Source organism: Acipenser ruthenus, chromosome 5, assembly GCF_902713425.1.
Source record: "Acipenser ruthenus chromosome 5, fAciRut3.2 maternal haplotype, whole genome shotgun sequence".
Lineage (NCBI taxonomy): Eukaryota > Metazoa > Chordata > Actinopteri > Acipenseriformes > Acipenseridae > Acipenser > Acipenser ruthenus.
Genome location: NC_081193.1, coordinates 44,616,279 through 44,635,160, shown reverse-complemented (window position 1 = coordinate 44,635,160; position 18,882 = coordinate 44,616,279). Strand labels below are relative to the sequence as shown.

Below are 18,882 nucleotides of genomic sequence, written 5' to 3'. Positions count from 1 at the left end.
AGTCAGGTGCGTCAGGTCCAGTTTATTTTCACACACGCTGTTTATTTTACACGCGCTGTTTAAAAGTAATTTTATTCAAAGTAAAACAGGTTTAAAAGGCACTGCATATCAACAGGACACTCAGTACTGCAGTTCCAGCCCCGCCTCACACCTTGTTCACTGTATTTATCACATACCTCTTCATAGTCATGCATACTAATAAATCATCTCCTGATCACTCGTCTTATCACCAAACTCCTCAATAATGCGATCCAAGTCATTATTTTTTTACTATAACATCTCAAAAAGCTTGGCAAATGTCTGTGATATTCTTTGAGCGCTGGATGCTCAAAGAATAGGTCTCTGCTGAAGGGACTATGTGTATTGCTCAGATCCGCCCCTTTTTTTTCAGCTTCTCTCGGCTCCTATCGGTCTCACTTGACCACTGAAAGATTTTCTCGGCTTTTTCCGGAGAAAAAACGACTAGAGACCTGTGCTTGACGTCTTTTTGATGATGTCGGACCGGAAAGGGAAAATTGTAATGTCGGAACTGGTCTGACATAGGAACGCAAAGGGTTAATTCATCTGCCTTTTTACATATCCGCCCTTACTCGGTCCCACCGCAGTTGGATATGCAATGGATTACTGTACTCCTACCAAGTGGGTGGGGCTGAACAGCATATGTATTAAAAATGCAGTGAACAGACTTTGTTATTTGACCCGGATTTGAATCGTTTTGAAGACTTAATGTATATTTTATCTTACCACTGTGGACAGGGCTAAATACAGAGGTGCACGTAGGCAGGAAAAAGCAAGTAATATGCTATGTACTTTTGTATTATACGTACGTCAGAAAAATCGATACAGATACTAATTTATACTCATTACTTGCCATAGCCAGTTTCCTGGTCATTTTGTTCCCTGGCATGTTTTTGTTTATAATACCATTTGAAAAAAGTGATTCTAAAAAGGGAAAAAGGGATTCTAAATATGCATAGCAGTCCATAGTGCAGTCTATTGTAAGTGGGATAGCATAAGTCTAAATTTGATATTCTATTTATTAAGGAACTTAACAATTACTATTCATTACTGTATATAAATCCTTTGTGCTGTCATCCTCTGAAAATAACATCCGATTTATATGTAACAACAAAGGCTAAGCTATTAATTCCCCTTAGATTCCAGTTCCAGACTGAGGTTGATATATTTATACAGTATAAGCAAGCTTGCAATTGAGACTATTTAGTTTGTTTAAACAATAATGATTTATTCGTACGTGACAAAACAAATAATAATAAAATTAGAGTGATTAGTCAAAGCAACTTCTATAGAATTAACTATAAGAGATTATCTCAATAGCTTAGATAAAACTGTAAATTGTATGCAATTACATCAAGGACTCCTTCCTCCTAGTTTCCCATAACCAAAAACAAACAAGAAAAAAAGGTGATAGCCTTTTGTGCCGTCCAGTAGCACAGATGAAAATATCCCGACAGTTTCTGCATATTAAAAAATGCTTGTACGTACGTACATTTTAATTTATTAAAAGTATAAAATAAAAATAAAAAATAAAAAATCACAGTCGGATCTAAACTCTCATAGCTCAATCTTAAGTACTCAGAATGTAGTTGTTGTCCACTGCCACACATTAAAAACTACAAATCCAATACCCTGCCATATGTCGTAGGTCACAGGTTTTGTCCGCCATATTGGATTGAAAAAAAACAAAATTTTGCCTATATGTACAAATTCGTCTTTCGAAAACCACTTATTGCAGAGTGCTGAAAGTTGGTATTCTTGTTGAGGGATAGTCCAAGATTAACTGGTGTTCGTAAGAAGCTGACAGGTTGTGTGATATGGCGGTCATGCTGCATGACATCATAATCACACAGTACAGACATCATAATCACAAACTACAAAGATCTTCTTCTCCCAAAGTGCTAGTCTGATTGAACCAAAAATTGGCACACATGATCCTAGTATGGTTGTCTTTAAGATTTGGTCAAGGGAAATTGTTACAATAAAAAATCATGGCGGCCACGTTGGATGACATCATCAACATACAAAACTGGCTTACAAAAACCTTTGTCTCTGAAACCACTAGTCCTCTCCTAAAGGTCAAATGTAAAACTGGGTTATAACTCCTGAGACAGTGCAGATAGGGTCATGGTTGCAATGGAACACATATAGTAACCCATTTCTGCTCTATCAAAAAATGCCGTTGTCTGTGACCTTTGACCTCTCCTAAAGGTCAAATGTAAAACTGGCTTATAACTCCTTAGAGAGTTCAGATAGGGTCATGGTTACTATGGAACCATGGTTACTATGGCGTTTGATACTGGTACTGTTACTGGTACTGGCACTGGCATTCCACACTATTTGCTAAAGTGTTTGGCACTGTTACTGCTATTCTGCATTGTTTGCTAAAGTGTTTGGTACTTGTACTGGGATGGGTACTGGTACTTGAATCTGTAAAGTTACTGGCAACTCTAGTTCTTATTGTTATCTTATTTATTACTAACTTGTTTGATTTGAGATATATTTATTTAGTCAACATTTTCTCTTAATTTCTATGTACTTTGCTTATTACTTATTTTGTTTGAAATATTTACATGTTCCTAAATATCTTCAACATTTACTATGGTTGTATTAGCCCTTCCAGGACCTTTGAGGGGCCAGGGAGTGGATCATTATCAGATTTGCCAAGAGGGCTTCCTTTGAAGCAAAGGTGTTAAGGCTTACTGCTTACACTGCTGTTGTTTAGTTCCTGTATAAATTACCTTGATTAGGGAAAACAAGGAACATTTTTTCAGAAGACGAGTCAGTGTCTCTGAATTTGAAGTCTTAAAGTAATTACATTGATCACTTATCTGTCTGTATTGTTAAAATGAGACAATATGACCTGCACTATTTAACTGATGCTTGATACATTGGTTTTCAGCGTATAGTATCTTTGGGACTATTTGTTCTATTTACTTGAAACTTGGAGGGAACAGGTGAAACCCTGCCTAGTGGTGTGCTGATCAACAGGTGGAGCATGAGGTAACTGATTATTAAGCTTCCTGGTGCCATGGATTTTAACCAATAAATGACTCAATTTACTAGGCATTGCTCAGGGCTTCAGCCTCAACTCAGTTGGGATCTTTAGATCGCAAGTGTTAAACATTTATGTTATTCCTCCTGTAACAGAAGCCTCTGCTTGTTACACTACACTAGTTGGCTGTGATTCCCGAGGGCCAGTTTAGTCACCTAACTGATGTCCTTAATATAAATGTGTGCTAGTTAGAATTTTGAGATAATCTCTGTTTATTTTGACTGAATTTCTAGATTCAGCCAATTGCTAGATTCACCCAAGACTCCCATACAGAAAGAAAATACACACACACACACACATATATATATATATATATATATATATATATATATATATATATATATATATATATATATATATATATACTTGCTTTCAAGAAGATTTTTTGTTTTTTGTTCAAAAACATACACATAGATAACCAGAACAAAAGTTCTTAAGACTCCCTCTTTATCACCATTTGAAATAAGTTTTACGCCTTGCTTCATTACAAGTGAATAGCTGCAGCTAACAATAATGACACATAACACACAGTACTTGCATAACAGTAAAAGCTCACTCACAAATTTGAACAGTCACTATAGTATTTGCAAAATGGCAATAAACCTTCAGTCACAAAATGTAACATTAAGTAAGTACAGTACTTGCATCATGGCCCAGTAGCAATGGGAAAGAAGATCACTGATTGGCTAGAGAGGATGACAAGGCATACCAATCCCCCACTACAAAAGACAATGTGAGAGTGACGTTTCTTTTTCTGTTTCAGTTTATTTTTCAGCATTATTTTGCAACAAAATTACATATAAACAAATTCACGGCCCGTAATTGTCTTACAGCCTGTATATATTAGAGGTCGGCACGGGTAAAAAATTCAAGAAGATTGTGTGATTCTTGCTGTAATGATTGTTTTAAGAGCTCATTTTATAGGTTAAAAACAAAGGGGATGCTAATATTTCAGGGAGTAACTTGGCTAATTAAAGTCAATACAATTATTTTAACTAATACTTTATGAACCTAAAATGAATACTTACAAGTGAAAGGTCTTGCCATGTCCCTTGGTCGATAATTTGCTGCATGCGAAGGCCAAACAGCGAGGCATCTTTATCAAATTAATAAAGAAAATTAAGTGACAAACTATGGTGGGCTGGGCTTTGTTGGGATGTGATAAGACGGCCACGGGCCTGATAGTGGCTTACGCTATCCAGTGTTTATAGATTGGTGGCTTAGACCAACATGCCCCATACCGTTAATGTTTATTTAAAATATAAGGTTGTTATTGTTCAAATCTCTAAAAGTATCAGCTGTTGTCAAGTACATTTTTCCTTTTATTTAGTTTTCTTGAAAAGAGCAGAGCTGTTGGCACTAACAAACTCCTGTGGCTACATATTGTATTTTTCCACAAACTGGCTAAAGAAAAGAGAGTAACTACCCTTGGGGAATGTAAACAAATTGGTTAGCCAACAATTTTAATGAAGCCATATGCACAGAAGATTAAATTATGGAACAATGTACTAAAAAGAAGTCACCTGGGGATCATGAATTTTAGAGATTGCAGCTTTAATGCATAGAAACCAATCAAAGATAAAATCCACCATAAATGTTTTGTTATCTCACTTTTGCAGGCTGTAAACAGATTTTTTTTAGTCGCCTTTTCTCAATGTGTACAAAAAGAACACTGCTTGAGAAGTAATTATTTAAGATATACAACTTATCAAACTTAATAATGTAACTGTTTCAACAACAGTGATGTTTAACCAGTGGGCATGCAAATGGTGCAATGAGAGGATGCAAGTATACACTCTTTTGTCTTTTGTTTTAGATTTAAATAATAAAGTGGGTAATAATTTCTGGGGTAAAAAAAAAGAAAAGAAAATGTGGTTCTTTCAGGCCGCCATTAATAAATGAATCAGCTCACCAGTCTTGTTTTCTTTGTGCAATGATACAATATATTTTTGTAATGACTGAAGGCTTTGCACCTGGATCCCCATGCTGTAGCTGTGGTCAGTGCCTTGGTACCTGACAGAAAGCATATATTATGTGAAATTTATTCAAAATATTTAGTTTGGTGTACTTCATGACTTCTTGTTTATCTTTTCAGTTCTGTGATTTTCATAATGAATGGCAGAACACTTATGTTTATATGAGACCCTGTTAAGTCTTGCTGGCAAAACTAAGTAGATACCTTACTGTTCAGAAAAGATTGTGTATATATATATATATATATATATATATATATATATATATATATATATATATAATGTGCAAACTAGAGTGCATACCGGTTTTTAGTTTGTTTGAATTAGTTTATAATTAATAAATCCTAATTATGTGTTAATTAAAAATCCCATTTCACTCCTAATTCCTCAATTCTAATATTCAAGGACATTGCACACAAATACGTACATTTCCCACTATGGGCAAATTTGCCCCCACTGGAAAAGGGGACACATATGTCCATTCAATTGCATTGTGGCCAGGCAATTATTTTGCACTGTGCCCAATGTAAGCTTAAGAGCAATGCAAATTACTCAACATGCACAAATAATGATCCACAAATTATGATAATGAGAGTCTCAATGAGCGCATCGGTCTATTTAACAGCTGCTCTTGCAGCCCCGAGGTGACGGAGTTAGGAGTACAGAGAGCAGTAGGCGCTGTATGACATTTGTGGAGCACGAAGAATACAAACCAAAAAAAACTATGTCAGAGGAAGGGCAGCAAAGTCCTCTTGGTGAACAGAAAAAAAGGAAACTTTTTCTGAGAAGGAGCCGAGAGTCCTTACGGCTGAGGTCACTCAGCATGAAATGGAATTGTTTGGAAAAGCCTCAGCCAACAACAGCTATGCTAGTATCCTTAGGAATGATATGTATTGGCCTGCCCTTTTCAGCATGACATCCAGAAATCTGCCTAGCACTCGGGAAAAGGTGGAATGGGCTATCCCTCCAGACATTCCAACTGTGGTCTGAAAGGAACCAGAGGCTAAGTAGTGCAGAGAACACAGCACTTTCACATGGATAGCGGCCCCTAGATTGACGCTGGGGTCTAGCTCATCCCTCAATTCAGCTATTAGGTCTAGGATGACCTGCGGAGTGAGACGATAACGCTTTAGCATCGCATCATCCGGCATCCCAAACAAAGTGACCCTGGGATTGAATATGCAGGGTCTTTTTCGTCTTGCCCTTCTCCTCCAAATGTGTTCCTGCCACTCTTCAACAAGAGCCAAGTGTTGCCGCATGAGGCACTGTATCACAGCAGCCACCCTGAAGCCAATGACAGGTCTCTGCAGGTGTGTGCTTTTATACAGCTCTTAATTACTCGCTTCTACAATGGTTTGCACCTTGTAATTAGAGGTGTCAAGTTTTTGGAGGGTCAGCAATTGCCTAAGTGCAAGGCACAATCCTTACATCACATTATAACATTTGCGCCCGCTTAGTATCCAGATCCCACCCAATTCCATGCTCTTTTCTTCATTTGAATGCATTTCAATATAATTTTATTGGATTATGATGATAAAGTGAAAATTTGATAGCGGGTGCAGAACGCCAGGTTAACACCATTCTTTACATACACCGCATTTTTCAAACTTTACGGCTGCTAAACACAATTTATGGTAGCTTTATGGGGGTTTTGCACCCGCAAATCACTTTGCACGCATTCTTACATCACCCCCTTAATCTTCAAAACATACAGAGTGGTTTACAATGAGTTCATATGGAGAAAAAACACATCTTTTAGGCACTTAAAGCTCTTAAGGGTACCTCAAACTAATTTTCTTCATGGATGGTAATCGTGCTGTTGTTTGAGTTGCCTGAAATGCTTAAAAATATATATGCATATTACCTTCAGTTCTGAGGTCAAGTTAAAAAGCTTGTGTGGTCACTGAGGAAGTATCAGGAGTGCAATTCAACTCCCAACTGCTATTAAAAATGTTCAAAGCACAATCATATAGTAATTTCAGTGGTTATGCAGTAGCAGTGGTGGGTTTAGGCTTGTAATGGTAGCTACAATCTCAGATGGCCATTACAATTGTATGCAATGCTGTGAGACAAGACTACCTGAAAGGTTTTTTTTTGTTTGAAAATACAATTCATAGCTGGCTGTGTTGATTTTCAGTTGGTTGTCTGGTACAAGAAATTGTAAATGCTTTTTCTTTTTTTTCTAATTTATTTTATTTATTTGGCAGTGTGGCAAAGTGCCCCGCCCCTGTGTGCATTTGTGTGTTCTGTGTATGTATGTATGGGTGCGTATGTTAATGTTGGTGTATAGATTGGTACACGGGATATAAACAGGTCTGTGTTTCACGTGTGTTTAAATTGTATATTTGTATTTAGGCACGGGATTGCACATCACGCACGTGCATTTAAAATATAATATGTGAACACGGGGTTTCACGTAATTAATTCACGTGCTGGGATTCAAGTGAATAATTAATTAGTAATTGAATCCCAGCACAACAGTATATTAGAGACACGTAGCATGCAGTCGGGGTTGGTGTTCGGTGAGTGGAGAACGGGTGTGGAGAGGTAAAAGGAAGAAGAAGAAGAAGAAGAAGAAGAAGAAGAAGAAGAAGAAGAAGAAGAAGAAGAAGAAGAAGAAGAAGAAGAAGAAGAAGAAGAAGAAGAAGAAGAAGAAGAAGAAGAAGAAGAAGAAGAAGAAGAAGAAGAAGAAGAAGAAGAAGAAGAGTTGTATCTGCTCACCGTGTTTTGTTCGTCTGTCTGTGCACTGTTTAGTTCGTTTCGTTTGTCTATTTATTTTGGCGCAAGTGCCGTGTCCCGTGTTTTCTGTTTAAACCTTTTATTTTGTCATTAAACGCTGAGTGCAGCCATTGCACTCAGCATTTCTCATCACCATCACCGTCTCTGTGTATTCCTTTTCTGGTCTGACGCCACCCACTCTGGCCGTCTTTGTGACAGGCAGACACCTTTATCCAAGGTGACTTACAGGTGTTACAATGCAGTACAGGATTACAGCAAGGATAATATTTAAATACAGTATAGTTTACAGTAAGTGAAAATTCTACTACTAAAGTACAATATGAAATAAGATGCAACAAGTTAGGATTACAATAATTTATCTCTACAATGATATAGTAGTAGTGCAATAGTGCAAGGATAGTGCATCAGCTGAGGATCCAGTAACATGGTGCTTAGGTCAGATGAATATGAGGTGTAGATCAAGTGCAGTCTAAACAGGTGAGTCTTGAGGAGGCAGCGGAAAGCAGTGAGAGACGAGGCAGTCCTGAAGTTCTCCGGTAGCTGGTTCCACCACAGAGGGGCTAGGGAAGAAGAGCGGGCATTAGAGGATGGAGAAAGGAGTGACCAGTCGGCCAGTAGAGGAGGAGCAGACAGAACGAGAGGGTGTGCAGGGAGCCACGAGGGATTGGTAGGAGAGAGCAGTAGGCAAGAACAAGGGTCTTGAATTGAATGCAAGCAGAGATAGGTAGCAAGTGGAGTGTGCGAAACAGAGGGGTACATTACACTTGGAGTAAACACTGGGAAAATGACCCAAACGTAGTCAAATTCTATTATACTGTAGCTTGCTAAACAAAATATAAATAATTTAAAAAATATATGAAATACCGATAGAATTGATAGTTTCAGTGTTGTTTAGTAGGGAACAACCTTTTGGGCATTATGACACCTTTATCTTGCTCTGCATTTAAATTATATATATATATATATATATATATATATATATAGTATATACACACACACACACACACACACACACACACACACACACACACAGCTACTTCAAAGCTTAAAACATACGACGACATAGAAAAATTGTAAGAATAAAGGGATTTTAGATAACCACTTACTGGTGGTAGTTGGTTACTGTGGAAAGAGCACATTGTGTTGGACCATTGTGCCTTGGGGGACCATTATCAAATGCGTTTGGATACTTTCTTCTAAAAGATGTCTGTAACCAAAAGATCCTGCCGTTGATGTTGCGCACTAGGAGGCGCTAAGTCTCAGTGACCTGGGCAGTGATGCATGGAGGGCTGTGAATGAAACAGTGCACACAGAGTTGCAGTGTGTTCACTGTGTTAGCTTCTCCAGTCAATTGCGAACAGCGATAGTGGAGGAGGCAGCGCCTCTCTCGTAATCTCTCATTCTATTTTTTCTTTTTAGTCAACGCTTTCTGTTCAGATTCAGAACCTTCAAAGCAGTACTGATTACTTGAAGGATGAAACGATAGTGTACGCTGCTAGCTCATTCAGTCACTGTAGGTCTTTGACCAGAGCATGATTGGAGCTTTTAAAAAGAAACCTTTACATACCGGTATATACATATATCTATATATCTATTTTTTTTTTTTTTTTTAGTTATCCACTCAGTGGGAAGTGTGAATGTGTAAATGGCTGGGGCACAGCCTGGGGTTCATGCGCTACAGCTCAAACCTGTCTGCGTCTCTGAAAGCCTGAAGAAAGGCAACACATTTCTGAAATGGGATGATGTAAGTATACACGTAATAAAAATACGTGTTTTATTTTCTTTTTTATTTTTATTCTGGTTATGCAAAAAAAGTGCATTAATACAATAGCAATGACAACAATATACGCTATTCAACTTGTATTTTGAAACTAACGTGTATTATAAGGCAGGCTTACTGCAACATTATTTATATTGCAAAATATGAGTTAGTAGAAAAGAAAACCTTAGAAGATAAAAAAAAAAGTTCACATGCCGTATTTTTTTTTAAATCAGTTGACCCTCATTTCTGACATAATATCATAATATGGTGTCTTTTATAGCTGTTGTATAAACTTAAGTTTTTTTATTGTGGGTGGGGTGGAGGGGGGAACATGCATTACAGAATGCAGTAGCACGGTTCAAATCATTTCTTAATGTACAGTACATGCAAAGAATTACCTGTATGTTTTGTTTGTATATGGAATTATAAATGAATACAAAATAAATGTACAGTGACTTCAGTTTTAGTTTGCAGGTCAATAAGGACGCAAGAAGTTTGTATTGTGCTAGAATAAAACAAAACTGAACTGCATCAAAACAAACTGTACTAAAACAATATACTTATGTTTTCTGTTTAGTCATATCAGAGAGCGATCCAATCCTGTAGCATAATTCACGTGTGTGTGCGTGTGTGTGTTTGATGTATTGTGTTATGCTATTTGTGTTTTACTAATTGTAAACATAAGAAATAAAACGAATATGGTTCAGCATCTCATTTAAATTATAACTGTATATTTAATATAATATGTTGCATATTTCACGAATCTTCAATTAAGCGCATGATTATTTTCCTGGTGATACTGTAAAATAAATGGCATCAGGAGAACTTGATAGAATGACCACAATATTCAAGTAACATAAGATTATTGTTTTCACCTGTAAAATTCATTTAATATCTGAAAGGTGCGCGGAACTAAATGTACTGTGTACAGTATGTCACCTTATCAGTGTTATCCTGCTAAGTAAAAATAAATGTTTTATTTTGTAATTAGAGGCAGGTTCATCTTTAGGAACAAGAACGCCCACTTGGAAAACGTGTGTTTAAAAGCAAATTAATAAATAACCCACTGATATTAAAATAGACAGTACGAAACAAAATAACCTCAAGCAGTTTGCATGTGATTAATGGCTTATTTATTTCCTAACTGTTGCGTTATAAAACCCAAAAGCTGTTGAAAAATGACTCTGCCCTTGCATCTTAAAAGTCAGCATGTAAACGTCAGTTGTGAAAAAATAGCAGTTGTCCCCTAACGTCACAAGAACAGCGGTCAGAGCCTGCATCAGTCTAAATGTCGCCTCTCTTTATTTCTACACGGAGCATATCTAATTAAGGTGACTTGGAGCATGATGAGGGCTCCATTTTTTAATCATTAGTGGTGCAGAGTTCTTTTTGTCACCTGAAGGGTTTAGTGGCAGTGCTTTTTGAACAGCAGTGTGGTCTGGTGATTATTTCTGGTACCCAACAGCCCACAGTTTATAAAATCATTGATTGAAAGCAGTGTGCCCTATGCACACTTTCAACTCACCAGGTTTTAGCTTAAGTAGCTGACTTGGCTTTATCATGCTAATGTGCAATCTGATTTAATGCCACAAAAAAGCAAAACAAAAAATTATTGAAGAACATTTTGAATCAGAGAGAGTCATGTTTTTTTTTATATAGTTGCTGATATGTATTACCTATGTTAGTCATTTTCATTTACTAATGCACTTCAGTTTTATTCTCATTACAGTTTTATTGTACTTTTTTAAATTAGGTGCATTGCAGTAATCTTCTTGTACTATCTGAACTAGTTTGAAGCATTCTGCATTTTAACAGTGTGTGTGTGTGTGTGTGTGTGTGTGTGTGTGTGTGTGTGTGCATAGTGCAGGATAGGGGCTTCATATTGTACATATTGTACAGAAGATAGGCAATCGTACCCATTCAAACTATGATAGTCAATGCCTGAAATGTTGACAGCCTTAGCTTTGAAATACATTATTGCACATTAAGTGTTGTCATGGTAACTGAAATGCTTTAAACCTATTTTTTCAACAGTACAAGCTATAATATAGGTAGTGTTCTCAAGGCATTTAAATGAGATTTAAGTCATTGGTTTAATGTTGCTTGCCCTTGTACAACTAAATTCAGCAAGTGATTAATACAATACCTGTACTGTTACCAATTTTAAAATTTTGCATCTTCATTTGGTAAAATATCTAAATTATACAAATATTTAATCTTTTATTTTACAAGTCTGGGTTTCCATAATTATATAAAAGAAAAATAAATGCATACGTGTGTTGAATTACATGGCATAAACTCCATTAATTGACTGAATAATGTCAGAATTGAGTGATAAAAAATGGATTATTCTACGCTGTGATTAAAGCTTAACCCATTGTAACTTAGATGTTGGAATCATCAGCCCTAGTGTTTATAAAATTCATATTCATGGCCACATACAGATGGATAATGTGCCTTCAAAGTGAATTTGGCACAATTTGGAACAAATATCAGTAGGTGTTCAGCACTGTGTCTGACTGGGTTATTGGATTTTGTCCCTCACCTGTCATGAGCACTGCATTCACAATCACAAAAACAAATAAAGAAAAAAGCACAACAATAAAGCTCTAAAACAACAATAACCAGTGTAACTCTGTGAACTCCTTTGAGAACCTGTTGTAGAAATCAGGCGTTCTCTACAGAAAAAAATAAATAAATCAATCAATGTAAACAAAACAGTACATAATTCCAGTATTTGGACCTCGACAGACAAACTGTTTTGTAACTACTTCTCTTATCCATATCGTCTTTACATAGAATGATTTAAGAATGAGTGCATTTCTTATTCTGTAGAGAGAGAAGTTGTCATGTTGCTGTTATTTACTTTACCTAACGCAATATCCCAAGCTGAATTTTCTGCTTAGTTTCATAATGCAGCGGCACCCTTTTTAGAATGCGTCTTCATGGCTTCTAGCTGTTAACATGTTATTAGACCTGCAGGGCTGTAGCAGGTGTTCCTGTGAATTTGATATTTACTGCTTGTTTCACTGTTGCTAGGACTCCACCGTCGCAACTCCAGTTATTCTTAAAGTGGACCCACAGGGATTCTTCCTCTACTGGACAGATCAGAACAAGGTAAGAAATGGCTGAACAACCATTTACACTTAGACACATCATTTAAGCACGGTCTTAATAAGTCTTTATTTTGAGTTTTATAGACTAGGCTTAGGATAATAGAGCATAATCTGATGGCTACACACTACACAGTCACATTGACAACATGTGGTATGCTGTTTGACATATGGCTCTTAACAGTTTCCTAATTTTGAAACTGTGGTACTTGACAACTGGTACCTTCAACTCAGCTTGTGAGTAAATGCCTTGATATTCATCAACAGGGCAGGCATTACTCACAGATGGGGGCCCTCCAGTCTGTTGCAGGTCTGCATTTGGAAGAAAGAGCCTTCACAGTTTTCAATATCTTAATTTAATTAGTACTTGAATGTGTTGATCGGAGGAATCAGGATAGCTTCCATTGCGGTATGTTGTCCCCATTTGGCTGTAAAGCTTTAGAACACTGTCCAACTTTTATCCATACTATTTACAGCTACTCAACTGTGTGGTCCAGGGGTTAAAGAAAAAGGCTCTTAACCAGGTGGCCCCCGGTTCACATCCCAGCTCAGCCACTGAGTATCTTGAGTGTTTTATATCACTTTAATTTTGTAATGACTGTATAAAACTGGAAATTGGTCTTAGTGGGCTTTATATCCTAGTGCATCTTTTAATATATTTAAAACAATATTATTTATATAACTATAATTATTTCTGTGTGTATTCTATTTTGTATACCTGACAATTTGTATTTTACTGTAAACAGCATACAATTGTGAAACAGAATTTTTATAAATAAAAATCTATAATATTATTAATATTGTCATAGTGGAGCTATTTAAAAAGAATGCACACACAGTTGAAAACATCAGCTGATGTATTAAATACTGAATAATGGATTGTAATAGAGAGAAGAAAATACTTTTTAAAATAGCTTTCAAAGACTAACATCAAAATTGTTTTCTTGTTCATTTTAAAGCCAAAAGCTGAAAATAAATTTAATTGCAGGGTTGCAGGGTATTTTTAGAATGATCACCACATTAAGAAAAAAAAAAAACTAAACCAAAAAAAAACTAACATTTACATAGCCCAGAGCTTTCAAAGTCTGTCTATTTGTATAAGAGACTCGAGTGTCAGTTCAATTTTGATACTTGTAAATCAAGTCTGTGTACACGGCAACGAAAGGGATTTTGTCTGTTAAATTATTAATAGCAGTTAAGGTTAGATACTGTTATCAAGGCTTGTCCTCTGAAGGTTTTGATAAAATAAAGGGTCTCATTTAAAAACGTGAAAGACAACCATTTTTTATCATTGATGGCTTGTTTTAAACCAATTATACATTTTTATTTATTATTGCATCTTCTCTGCCACATTCGGCCCAATTATTTGTCGCTTATTTAAACAGTTCTGGGGTGGCTCAAATTAAGCAGGTTTTCTGTACAGTTATTAAACAACTATTTTCATAAAGACAACTGGTAACAAATAAAATAAAATAAACTGTCAGCTTGCATTGCAAGTCATTTTGGTTTTTCTTAGTGATCTAAAAGTGTCAATATTACGTTTTCAAGGGTACATATTTAATAGCATACATCAACATTACAGTGTTGATTTTGGCACACAACACGTGCATATTGTGACAAATATATGTATGTGGTGCCCAATATGATTATCAATTTATGTTAATTGTATGTGTATGTCAATAATCTACTGGTTCTGACTTTTAGATTGTTGGAAGGCTGTTTTACATGTTAAGACCCTGGTGATGGTGCCTGTATTGTATTTAAGTACAGTATGTACACTACCCTCCTACATGTTTTGAAACACACTTTAGGATGTGCTAGTACTTGTTAGTCAAATCTAGACTTTTAGCTATATAATAAGAGCCCCTCATTCAATCCAGACTCATCTATGTGACCTGGAATGTGTATTTTGGTTTTACAGTGCTATACACTTGAGGAGACCCAGCCCAGATTTAAAGCTTTTTTAATGTGATTCCAGGATGCATTGTTTAATTGGGTAATGTGTGTCTGCTGAAGTTGTGATAAAACCAGGAAAGGTTTCAGAATTTAGGCGGTGATCCATGATTTGGCTGAGAATGGCCTTGGCAAAATGTTGTTTTTTCTGTCCCTTGTAAGTGCTGCCAAATAGGGGTATTGTTGTATTATTTCCCTGATTAGAAAAGTAATCTGTGAACTTTACTGAAAATAGAAATATAAAAAATGTCACCTAACTTTTCATTGTCACTATTAACTTAGACTTAAAACATAGATTGTAGACTACAAAGATTAAGGGAAACCATTTGTGAGCTTAATAAACTTAGAAACAAAACAATCCTTGCAAGCAGTTTTGCTTAACAGTATGTACTGCATATTTGCCTAGTCAGCTAATGTCAGTGGTTAATAAATAAGCATTTAACTCACACATGTTGCACCTCAGTTTTTGTAGACATGTTATTAAGAATGATTACAGATTTCAATTGTACATTGTTTAATTGCTTATCTATGGTTCTCCCAGTAATTGTAGTGGGTTTTATATCCAACATACATACGTGCCATGTAGCCTAAACCATATACGAAATCTGCCCCAACATTGGACATAAGTGTCCCATAAGTCAGACATCACAAGCAATATCATATACATTATGACAATGCAGAGGTTGTCTGTTAGATATGGGCAGCCACACTCTGATTATCTGCACCACACATCAAAAGGATCTGTGTAAATTCCTCTTTGCGAAAAGACATTCCACACCTGAAAGAAATAGAGATGACCAACAATTATGCTCATGATAACTGACTTACAATGTATACGCCCTGTGTATTAACATTTGAAGAACCCACATATCACTTTAAATAAGTCATTATTACAAAGAAAAAAGACTGACATTTCAATTCTGAAGAGATTTTGTAAAAGCCAGATGTCATGACCTCATTTAAAATGCAGTGTTGACCGTGGTAGTGAGAAGGTTTACCATAATGATGTTCCCTGCTGACAAGCCTCATTATACAGGGCTTACTTGCAGTATAATTTCGTACAATTTCAAGATAACTAAGGGTTATGGTATTTGAAGTAAAATTAAAACACATGGCAGGATTTCCTGTTCCTGGGTGATACTTTGTTACATTCAGCCAAGATGATGAAGTGAGAGACAACAATGATCAAATGGTGGGTGTGCCAAAGCTGGTTTTAAATTGAATATCTAGAGGTATACACATAATCCTAATCTTTTCTGTAATGTTCCATGTTCTTTGGATACAGAGAATATTTTTTAAATATGCATGCAAAAACGGTGTGTTCTGCACTGCAAAAGCTGCATTATGTTGTAAATGTGTATTACTTGAAAATTCTGGGCCTGATTTTAATGATAGGGAAACTTCAAACACTAGGGCAAAACATGTTTGCCCCTGATTTTAATGAAAAAACATTGTAATGCGATTTTGGCCTGTCCTTTACCTTCTGTGTTGGTGCCATAGGTCAGCATATCTTTTGGGGTGTGGCCTAATTTGCATGTTAGCATTGAGTGATTTTATGACGGTGCAGACGGGGACGACAAAACTGATAAAATAATCCATCTGGGGATATTTTGGGTATGAAAAATATGAAGTGGGCTTTGTAGTTGAAGATGGAATACCAGTGTGCAGAGCATGCAGGATTCTAACAGTTAGAGGTGGGAATACATCCAACCTCTTAGCCCACCCACGAGAGTATCACCCGTCCCTGTATAGCGAATCTCAGGCATGTACATTCTTAGTATACTCTTAATCACATTTTAATAATTAAAATTAAATTAAAATACACTTTGTTCTGTGTACACGTAATAGGTGCTGCTTGACAACTTTACATTAAGCTTGTATTGCAGAAACAATTCTGCACACAATACAGTTCAAATGCAAATTCAAACTGATGGAAAATATTTTGATTTTCTCAATAGGTTTCGTAGGAAAAATGTAATTAAAAATGCCTCCTCAAGACACACCTGTTCAGAGAGCATCTGTAAACCTCACAACTCTCGACTATACTGGACTATATGGCACCCAATTGTATCAGTACTTGCATATCTTGTACTTGCACTTAACTGCTCCACACTGCTGTATTCTACTACTGCTCTCAATTATAATTATATTTTCTGTATCTTGTACTTGATTTTACTGCTAAAGGTAACCGTATTCATGTTTTTTGTAATTGCATCTCTTATTTGAAATCGTTCTTATTCATGTATTGTACATACTTGCTCTTAATGGAATTTACTCTTGTAACAAATATTTTTACTATAAGTTGAACTGCTCTTAGTCGAAATTGCTCTCAAATGTAATTATTTAGTGTATTTATATTCTCTTACTTGATTTTGGTCTTATTTATTACTGACTTTATTGTATTTTATAACTGCTTTTTTTCTATAATGTGATATTTTGTAATGTGATATTTTGTAACAACTGTAAGTTGTCCTGGATAAGGGCTTCTGCTAAGAAATAAATAAATAAATAAATACATACATAAATAAATAATACATTAAGAGCACTTAAATAAACAGCTTATTTTAGTAATTGATAAAAATATTAGTTATTATTATTATTATTATTTATTTCTTAGCAGACGCCCTTATCCAGGGCGACTTACAATTTATTTTTTACATACAATTACCCATTTATACAGTAGGTTTTTTTTACTGGAGCAATCTAGGTAAAGTACCTTGCTCAAGGGTACAGCAGCAGTGTCCCCTACCAGGGATTGAACCCACGACCCTCCGGTCAAGAGTCCAGAGCCCTAACCACTACTCCACACTGCTGCCCAATGTTGACCAATGTGTATTTCGTTAAACAGCCATTTAAAAAAAGTATTTAAAAAATTTATTTTTTGACGGTTATCATATCGTCAAAATGTAATATCGTGACATCCCTAATATATATTTATATACTCCAGTATTAGTAAACATTAGTTTACTGTTGGTTGACTCAGTTGGTATTTAATGTAATTAAACGTAATATTTTGTAAAGGTTAACTATTTTTTAGGACAGCTCTATTAATTTGTTTGGCCACTACACCTGCCTCTGGCTTCATAAACTTCAGTGCTGATATAAAATATTAAAGGTGTCTTAACAAATAAAATCGGGTTTCTTAAATAATATAAAGCCCATATTTTTCTTTGTGTGTCAAGTTTGAAACATATATGCGGATATTCGGAAGCTAGGAAGTATAAAAATAATGAATGTTTATGAATATAACTATACACTTTAGTCACATATGCCAAAATTGTTCAGTTAATTTAAATATTTCTAAATACTTCATTAACAAATAGCACTATAGCAATAAAGAGCTTTTTCTTCTTCAAAATCACAACAAAGGCAAACACTAGAGCTGATGTCAACTGCTGCTGATTTGCTAGCAGATTGACTCCCACTTCTTTATTGGCCAGCACAAACGGAATTCTGCCAAGGCCCAGCTCAAACTGCCTTCAAAATCACAACATGAAAGGGACGGTGCAACTCAGCACAAACGTAAAGGACGTTGCCCTTATGTTTTGCTGCATTTCCTCATCTTTTTTTTTGTTGCTGATAAGGTCACTAGCATTTACACTGCATTAAAACATCTTACAGTATTCAGAATACATTTTTTCATGAGTGATGAAAAGGGCAAACTTAAATAAGAATGTATCTTCCTCTTAGCAAATGCACTGGTGAACAGATGGAATGCTATGCTGAATAGGATTTCAATGTCTACAACAGTGTCTTTGTGTTTGCTTTTTAATTTATTACTTCACCTTCAATAAGTCTAAGGAACAGTTGTCGAAATTCTATCCTGAATGCGACCTTCTCTTCAGGTGCTTAGTCACATTCAAATAAACGCTTATCAGAGTTTTGTATCCGCTCAATGATTTATGACACTGCTGCGGCCTGGATGTCGGGGCTCCTCATAATCTTACATTTTGTCCCTATTGTTTCTTGAGCAGCAAGTAATACCTACTCAGGAGACTCAGCTAAACTGGTCTTGAATATAATTATATTTTACTTCCAAGCAGTTATGACCCAGAAGATGTATTCCTTCAGCCAATAGTCTCTGTTCTTAGGAACCTGTGTGTACTTCACGTGTAGTTAGGAACAAACTAAACACAAAGTTATACTGTTGAATGTAAATAAAGTAAACAGCTAGTCATTGTCCATTCCATATTTATTCAAATGAAACCCTAATGTGAGCCTGAAAGTGATAGAGAAGATACAGTTATCCTTGTTTTCCTTGTTGTTTTA

General features: G+C 35.9%; 1 protein-coding gene across 3 annotated transcripts in view; it reads left to right on the top strand.

Annotated features, from left to right (window-relative positions):
* The first annotated feature begins 8,918 nt into the window (after window positions 1-8,918).
* The window catches only part of LOC117402733 (1-phosphatidylinositol 4,5-bisphosphate phosphodiesterase beta-1-like), a 310,538-nt gene continuing 300,574 nt past the window's right edge, over window positions 8,919-18,882 (top strand). The window contains exons 1-2 of one of the 3 annotated variants that reach the window (XM_059024265.1): window positions 8,919-9,529; window positions 12,587-12,664. In XM_059024265.1, coding sequence (XP_058880248.1) covers window positions 9,431-9,529; window positions 12,587-12,664 — 177 coding nt within the window. In that variant the 5' untranslated portion in view covers window positions 8,919-9,430. The remainder of the gene's footprint in view (window positions 9,530-12,586; window positions 12,665-18,882) is intronic. The other 2 variants (XM_059024264.1, XM_059024263.1) reach the window with 2 other exon arrangements.